The sequence below is a fragment of the Salmo salar genome, chromosome 04 (genome assembly GCF_965601325.2).
Source record: "Salmo salar chromosome 04, fSalSal1, whole genome shotgun sequence".
Taxonomy (NCBI): Eukaryota; Metazoa; Chordata; class Actinopteri; order Salmoniformes; family Salmonidae; genus Salmo; species Salmo salar.
Window position 1 is genome coordinate 45,327,348 of NC_138294.1, and position 9,259 is coordinate 45,336,606.

Below are 9,259 nucleotides of genomic sequence, written 5' to 3' on the forward strand. Positions count from 1 at the left end.
TAGAGAGTAGTCCGAATAAGCACAAGGAAATGAATCTAAATGTATAGGCCGTGCAGGTCTTCAGTGTGCTTACACTTTATACGTTGGTTGCACGCCCATAGCAGGTTCCAGTCAGAGAAAGTAAAGTGCGTTTAAATCTGTCATACCAACTGACATGTTCATGCTATTCCAACAGGAGAACACTGAGGAAGTGAGGACATGGCCCCCTCTACAGGTATGGTTATGTACTGCACGTATCACTGCTTTGTCCGTCTGCTCAGAAGCTATTAGTTACCCAGTAATGCCTGTGTTTGTGTGTTCAACCCACAGGTGTCAGTGGGTGAGCAGCAGCCACCAGCAGCACTGGAAAAAGTAAGTATTACATGAACACGTTTGTGAGTTTGGCTTCCGTCAATCAGAGTTTGTGCACTATGTACATCGAGGACATTTGCTTTGCTTATGCCTTGATAAAGGTAGGTATGCAGCGATGTTAAAGGTAAACCAGTGTATTAATAGTAGTTTGATTCAGTAGTTTGATTCCGTATTAATATTAATACTGAATCAAACTACTACTATTAATACACTGGTTTACCTGTTATGCTGGTAATAAAAAAATAAACAAATTCTCCATTGATTAACACAGAGTTTAGGTATGTGTAAGGCTGTGCACGGTTGTAGAGTAAGAGGCTGGGTTATTTCCTGGGTTGGGAGGGCAAGTAATTTGGTCGTCATTTGATCGTCATTTCCCTGAACAGCGACATTGATGATATCATCAGTGGCATATAATCAAGTGTCACGTAAACAAAGACAGGAAAACACAACCTTAATCTCCTAGTATTTCTGGCTGGGTATGGGGTTGAGAAAGCAATGAATTAGTCATTGTCTCAGCGGTGCTGGTAGTTGCAGGTTTCAGCACGAATAGCCATGACACAGATATGGATGGTTCGAATTCGAAACACTTGCTCAAATATCCTGGCTAAGTGTGCTTTGCGTTTCACTAATCCACCCTTCGGCTCTCCTAAATATGGCTTGAACACGTCTGACTCTTCTGGACACCCACACCCCCTTTTTTTTCTCTCTCTCTCTCTCTCTCACTCTCTCTCTTTCCCTCTCTTTCTCACTCTTTCCCTCGTTCCAGGGTGTGGAGGTTAGGCCAGCTGTCCCTTCACTCTCAGCCTCTCTCCAGATCCTCTTTCTCCCAGCTGTCTCTCTCTGTCTCTCTCTCTCTCTCTGTTCCAGCTGCTCCTGGCCTGGCCGCCTCACCCCTCATACCTCTCTCTCTGTCTCTCTGGGGGAGCAGCTGAACTGTAGCAGCCCTCCAGTATGTATGTCATCGCTCTCTACCACATGCTGCAATGGGACTGGGGTGGGGTGGAATGAAGAGTGTTTCTGAGTGATTGTTTCTTTTTGTGTGTGTGTGTGCGCGTGCATGCAGGCTGTATCACAACCGGACGTGATTAGGACTCCCATAGGGCGGCGCACAATTGGCCCAGCGTCGTCCAGGTTTGGCCGGTATAGGCCGTCGTTGTAAATAAGAATTTGTTCTTAAATGACTTGCCTAGTTAAATAAAGGTAAAATAAATGTGGTGTGTGTGTGTACGAGGAGCGGAATCGCTGGAGTTTGGTTTCTGGGCTCCTCTGGACCAGATGGTTGATCAGGGTATTAAAACGCCAGAGACAGGAGTGTGTGTCAGTCACAGATGGATGGGATTGTGGGATTGTCTCCTGAGGTTTGCACAGGGGAGATCTCCTTCCCTCTCGTCTCCTACTGCACGCAGCCAAGCCGAACCGCAGGAGAAAACTCTATCACTCCGTTCATGCATCCTCACACAAGACTCCTCCCAAACACACCGCTGCACGTCTCTGCCAACCCGTGTCAAAGTCCTAATGCACAACCCCACCCTATTGTTAAATATGATAGGTCTGAGAGACTGACATTTAAATCATTTAGCAGACGCTCTTATCCAGAGCGATTTACAGTAGTGAATACATTCAACTTTTTTTTTTTTTTTTTTTTGTACTGGCCCCCCGTGGGAATCGAACCCACAACCCTGGCGTTGCACACACCATGCTCTACCAACTAAGCCACAGGGAAGGCGATGACTGAGATTCTGAAACCATTTGTTAAAACATAGATTTGGTTGTTATGTAGAATTCAGGTTGTTAATTGGAACTGTACTACTATCCAAATGACTATGATCTCGCAACGGTATTTGGAGCTGATAGTTGTTTGTGGGGGAAGGGGGGGGGGGTGATTTGGTACTGCTGCTACAGTGAGGGGTCTTAAACTGTCGATCTGAGAGATGGAGAGGCAGGACGAGAGGCAGGACGAGAGGCAGGACGAGAGGCAGGACGAGAGGCAGGACGAGAGGCAGGACGAGAGGCAGGACGAGAGGCAGGACGAGAGGCAGGACGAGAGGCAGGACGAGAGGCAGGACGAGAGGCAGGACGAGAGGCAGGACGAGAGGCAGGCCGGTGGGGATGGAGTCACCCTGAGATTGTTGATTAGGAGGGCAGAGGAGTACGGCAAATAGGATGGATGCCGAGGTCGCCTTAAACCTGCCCTTAGCTCAGGCCTGGGCAATCCCAGTCCTCGGGGGACTGATTGGTTTCACACTTTCCCCCCCCCCCATCCCTAGCAGACACACCTGATTTTAAACTAATTGCATTTTTAACTGAAGATCATGATTAGGTGATTATTGGAGTCAGGTGTGTTAGCTGGGACTGGGGCAAAAGTGTGACACCAATCAGGCCCCCGAAGGAGTTGCCCAGCCTGCTTAGCTCATGGTGTCTGCACCCCATGTTTCATTTTATTTTGGGGGATACTTACTGTGTATGGAAGCATGCCATCAAACCTCTCAGTAACCTAAAGGCATTGGATTCAGGTAGAACGGTTGCTGAATATGCAAATCAAATGGTATGAATGAATCGGACACTGACTGTTCTTTCCTGTTTCCCCAGCAAGCTGAGTTGAAGCAGGATTTAGAGGTCGACGCTCCAGAGGAGAAGCCAGTCCTCTCTTCCGACAGACCTCACTCAAGAGCTGGCACTGCCAACCCGAGGCTGGATACCGCGCTGTCCCCCGTCCCCAAGAACTTCACCATCACACCATCCCCTGTCCCTACCGTCACACCGTCCCCTCTCCCCAGCACCGTAACATTGTCTCCGGTCCCCGGCATTGTCACCCCGTCTCCTGTCCCCCGCAGCAATGCCATCCGAGACGCTCTAGAGAAAAGCACTGCCAAAGCGCGAGCTTCAGAGAAGACCGTCACGCCCTCTCCCGTCCCTAGCTCTGTCAAAACGTCCCCTGTTCCCAGTGTGACCCCGTCCCCTGTCCCCAGCTCCACTCCGTCCCCTGTCCCCAGTGTCTCACCGTCCCCTGTCCCAAGCTCCACTCTGTCCCCTGTCCCTAGCATCTATTCACCGTCCCCTTTCCACAGGACCATCACTCCATCCCCTGTGGCTAGCAGCGCGGCCATAAGAGACGCTCTAGAGAAGAGCACCACCAAACCACATGGTCCGGAGAAGACGACCGTCATTCCGCTGTCCGTCACAACCAGGCTCCACCCCCAGGAGACACCCAGCAGCCAAGGTAAGAGAGTAGAGCAGCATGGGAGATTGGGTCCCCTCCATAGCGATGTATATAGATCTCTACTTGGAAATGACCTGTTTTAGCATGGACATTGCCATTATTAAGGGATTCTACCATTTTTAAAGTAGTCAACTGGGTGGGGATTTCTATGGGTTGGGAGCGATCAGCCATTGACCAGAGCATTGTCTTCTTCAAATTGGGTTATACGGTTTGTAAATGGCTTTAAGCTATATTATAGTGGCCACAATAAATGAATGCCACACAATATTTTGGTTCAGGACTCCAGCAGTGCAGGTGGCGGTAAATCACCAATATTAGCTTTATACATATTTCAAACACAGAAGAACACTTATACAGCATCAATGGCACAGATACAACATTCCAACACTGAGCTGGGGTCAAACTTGAATATATTGAGATTGTTGTGAATGGTGGGAGTAACAGATTCAGGCCCGGAAGCATGTAGACACCAGGACACATTTTTATTGAACACTTTTGGTAATGAAGTTGTACCCCCCCCCCCCCCCCCCCCCCCCAAAAAAAAAGGCAGCCACCACATGGCAGGGAAGAGAATTGCCTATGTGACAAAGATTATCTGACATCGAATCCCTATTTACCTGGTGTGTGTTCATAATGGACAGTTATACCATGGATCTGCAGTAGGCCCCTGTAGTGTAGGTTAGGCTTTCCTAGTGCAGTTAGCAATGGGGATTTATTTGCCCAGCGTCCTAGCCAAATGCTGCCTCAGCCCAGTGGAATCTTTATGAACTGGCAGACTAAAAGCAGGCCAGTGCAGCCTTGGGGGGGGGGGGGGGATAGCAGTGTCATGGTCCCACATCTCCTCTGCCTCTCTATTGGCTACTCTCTCTCGGGGTCATCTCTTACTGTGTGTTGGTCTAACGTTTTCCACAGTCCCTCTTAACGAACATTACTTTTATCAGTGTATGATGATAGATGTCTCTTGTATCGCTGAGCCTCACATATAGTGAGTTATTGACTTTGCCCTTGTAGTTGATCGCTTTATGGCAGCGTCTCTGTGTCTTGTTGCAGATTTTTTGTATTTATTTGGTCTCCCCTATTCCATAGAATTCCTCAGTATCTTAGCTTGTCTAGTTTTCCCTAACTGTGTAATATTAGGAGTGAGTTTAGTATCAGTCTAATTAGCAATGTTTGGACAGCGTTCCTCTGGGTGATCAGGAGAGGCTGGTGGTTTTGATCAGCGGCCCACATCCCAGCTCGACAGACAAGTGACCCAGTTCACAAACCAGACACAGACTGAGTGGGAGCTAGACCAGCACCACCCAGTGGACTACTGATCACACTGCAGCCAGTCCTCTTCCAGAGTTGTCTGCTTCTCCAGTCTCCCCCTGCTGGATGTGTACTAACCTTACAATGAGATGAAGAATTGTTGTTTCTTTGTCCTGGCTGTTGAACCTGTAATTCAACTAGATCATATTCATGGGTTGCATTTCTTCACAATATTGTTTCTTCACAATATTGAGACATTTCAAGTGAAGATGATGGTATGTCATTTGAATGGGTTAGTTATTTTTGTATGTTTTTAAATAATATACATATTTTTGGTATATATTTCCGATCAATGTGTGTGTGTGTGTGTGTGTGTGTGTCAAATCACATTTTATTGGTCACATGATAAGCAGATGTTATTGGGAGTGTAGTGAAATGCTTATGCTTCTAGATCCGACAGTGCAGCAGTATCGAACAGGTAATATCTAACAACTCCACAACAAAACCTAATACACACAATCTAGTAAAGGAATGGGATGAGAATATATAAAATATATAGATGAGCAGTGACAGAGCTAAGATGCAATCGATAGTGAAGGATACAGTATACAGTTTATACATGTGAGATATGTAAACATTCTTAAAGTGGCATTATTAAAGTGACTAGTGTTCCATTTATTAAAGTGGTATCAAGTCTGTATTTAGGCAGCCGCTTCTCTGTGTTAGTGATGGCTGTTTAACAATCTGATGGCCTTGAGATAGAAGCGGTTTTTCAATCTCTCTGTCCCAGCTTTGATGCACCTGTACTGACCTCGCCTTCTGGATGATAGCGGGGTGAACAGGTAGTGGCTCGGGTAGTTATTGTCCTTGATGATCTTTTTTGCCTTCCTGTGACATCGAGTGTTGTAGGTGTCCTGGAGGGAAGGTAGTTTGCCCCCGGTGATGCGTTGTGCAGAACCCACCACCCTCTGGAGAGCCCTGCGGTTGAGGACAGTGCAGTTGCTGTACCAGACAGTGATACAGCCCAACAGGATGCTCTCAATTGTGCACCTGTAAAACTTAGTGAGGGTTTTCAGTGACAAGCCACATTTTCTTCAGCCTCCTGAGGTTGAAGAGGCACTGTTGTGCCTTCTTCACCACACTGTCTGTGCGCGTGGACCACTTCAGTTTGTCGGTGATATACAGTGCCTTGTGAAAGTATTCGGCCCCCTTGAACTTTTCGACCTTTTGCCACATTTCAGGCTTCAAACATAAAGCTATAAAACTGTAATTTTTTTGTGAATAATCAACAACAAGTGGGACACAATCATGAAGTGGAACGAAACTTATTGGATATTTCAAACTTTTTTAACAAATAAAAAACTGAAAAATTGGGCGTGCTAAATTATTCAGCCCCCTTAAGTTAATTCTTTGTAGCGCCACCTTTTGCTGCGATTACAGCTGTAAGTCGCTTGGGGTATGTCTCTATCAGTTTTGCACATCGAGAGACTGACATTTTTGCCCATTCCTCCTTGCAAAACAGCTCGAGCTCAGTGAGGTTGGATGGAGAGCGTTTGTGAACAGCAGTTTTCAGTTCTTTCCACAGATTCTCGATTGGATTCAGGTCTGGACTTTGACTTGGCCATTCTAACACCTGAATATGTTTATTTGTGAACCATTCCGTTGTAGATTTTGCTTTATGTTTTGGATCATTGTCTTGTTGGATGACAAATCTCCGTCCCAGTCTCAGGTCTTTTGCAGACTCCATCAGGTTTTCTTCCAGAATGGTCCTGTATTTGGCTCCATCCATCTTCCCATCAATTTTAACCATCTTCCCTGCCCCTGCTGAAGAAAAGCAGGCCCAAACCATGATGCTGCCACCACCATGGTTGACAGTGGGGATGGTGTGTTCAGGGTGATGAGCTGTGTTGCTTTTACGCCAAACATACGCCAACGTTTTGCATTGTTGCCAAAAAGTTCGATTTTGCTTTCATCTGACCAGAGCACCTTCTTCCACATGTTTGGTGTGTCTCCCAGGTGGCTAGTGGCAAACTTTAAACGCCACTTTTTATGGATATCTTTAAGAAATGGCTTTCTTCTTGCCACTCTTCCATAAAGGCCAGATTTGTGCAGTATACGACTGATTGTTGTCCTATGGACAGAGTCTCCCACCTCAGCTGTAGATCTCTGCAGTTCATCCAGAGTGATCATGGGCCTCTTGGCTGCATCTCTGATCAGTCTTCTCCTTGTATGAGCTGAAAGTTTAGAGGGACGGCCGGGTCTTCGTAGATTTGCAGTGGTCTGATACTCCTTCCATTTCAATATTATCGCTTGCACAGTGCTCCTTGGGATGTTTAAAGCTTGGGAAATCTTTTTGTATCCAAATCCGGCTTTAAACTTCTCCACAACAGTATCTCGGACCTGCCTGGTGTGTTCCTTGTTCTTCATGATGCTCTCTGCGCTTTAAACGGACCTCTGAGACAGAGGAGGTGCATTTATACGGAGACTTGATTACACACAGGTGGATTCTATTTATCATCATTAGTCATTTAGGTCAACATTGGATCATTCAGAGATCCTCACTAAACTTCTGGAGAGAGTTTGCTGCACTGAAAGTAAAGGGGCTGAATAATTTTGCTCGCCCAATTTTTCAGTTTTTTATTTGTTAAAAAAGTTTGAAATATCCAAAAAATTTCGTTCCACTTCATAATTGTGTCCCACTTGTTGTTGATTCTTCACAAAAAATTACAGTTTTAAATCTGAAATGTGGCAAAAGGTCGAAAAGTTCAAGGGGGCCGAATACTTTCGCAAGGCACTGTATACACCGAGGAACTTAAAACGTTCTACCTTCTCCACTGCTGTCTCGTCGATGTGGATAGGGGGGTGCGCCCGATCATCTCTTTTGTTTTGCTGACATTGAGTGAGAGGTTATTTTCCTGACACCACACTCCGAGGGCCCTCACCTCTTCCCTGTCGGCTGTCTCGTCGTTGTTGGTAATCAAGCCTACCACTGTAGTGTCGTCTGCAAACTTGATGTTGTAGTTGGAGGCGTGCATGGCCACGCAGTCGTGGGTGAACGGGGAGAACAGGAGAGGGCTGAGAACGCACCCTTGTGGGGCCCCAGTGTTGAGGATCAGCGGAGTGGAAATGTGTTTTCCTACCTTCACAACCTGGGGGCGGCCCGTCAGGAAGTCCAGGACCCAGTTACACAGGGCGGGGTCTCAAGCTTAATGACGAGTTTGGAGGGTACAATGGTGTTGAATGCTGAGCTGTAGTCGATGAACAGCATTCTTACATAGGTATTCCTCTTGTCCAGATGGGATAGGGCAGTGTGCAGTGTGATGGTGATTGCGTCGTCTGTGGACCTATTGGGGCGGTAAGCAAATTGTAGTGGGTCTAGGGTGACAGGTAGGGTGGAGGTGATATGATCCTTGACTAGTCTCTCAAAGCACTTCATGATGACAGAAGTGAGTGCTACAGGGCGATAGTCATTTAGCTCAGTTACCTTAGCTTTCTTGGGAACAGGAACAATGGTGGCCATCTTGAAGCATGTGGGGACAGCAGACTGGGATAGGGATTGATTATGTCCGTAAAACACAGCAACCAGCCCGTCTGCGCATGCTCCGAGAACACAGCTAGGGATGCCGTCTGAGCCGGCAGCATTGCGAGATTTAACGCGTTTAAATGTTTTACTCACTTCGGCCACAGAGAAGGAGAGCCCACAGTCTTTGGTAGCGGACCGTGTTGGTGGCACTGTATTGTCCTCAAAGCGCGCAAAGAAGTTGTTTTAATTTGTCTGGGAGCAAGACGTCAATGTCCGTGACGGGGCTGGTTTTCTTTTTGTCTGTAGATCCTGCCACATACATCTTGTGTTTGAGCCGTTGAATTGCGACTCTACTTTGTCTCTATACTGACACTTTGCTTGTTTGTTTGCCTTACGAACAAAATAACTACACTGTTTGTATTCGGCCATGTTTCCAGTCGCCTTGCCGTGATTAAATGCTGTGGTACATGCTTTCAGTTTTGCGCGAATGCTGCCATCAATCCACGGTTTCTGGTTAGGGAAGGTTTTAATAGTCACAGTGGGCACAACATCTCCTATACACTTCCTTATAAACTCGCTCACCGAGTCAGCGTATACGTCAATGCTATTGTCTGAGGCTACCCGGAAACATATCCCAGTCCACGTGATCGAAGCAATCTTGAAGCGTGGAATCCGATTGGTCAGACCAGAGTTGGATAGACCTAAGAACGGGAGCTTCCTGTTTTAGTTTCTGCCTATAGGAGGGGAGCAACAAAATGGAGTCATGGTAAGATTTGCCAAAAGGAGGGCGGGGGAGGGCCTTGTATGCATCGCGGAAGTTAGAGTAGCAATGGTCGAGCGTGTTACTCGCTCGTGTACTGCAATCGATATGCTGATAGAATTTAGGTAGCCTTGTTCTCAGATTAGCTTTGTTAAAA

The 9,259-nt window shown here is 46.8% G+C and overlaps 1 protein-coding gene across 1 annotated transcript in view; it reads left to right on the forward strand.

Annotated features, from left to right (window-relative positions):
* Positions 1-9,259, forward strand: part of LOC106603020 (uncharacterized) — a 38,939-nt gene that overhangs the window by 16,533 nt on the left and 13,147 nt on the right. The window contains exons 5-7 of the mRNA XM_045716905.2: positions 176-214; positions 310-351; positions 2,941-3,571. Coding sequence (XP_045572861.2) covers positions 176-214; positions 310-351; positions 2,941-3,571 — 712 coding nt within the window. The remainder of the gene's footprint in view (positions 1-175; positions 215-309; positions 352-2,940; positions 3,572-9,259) is intronic.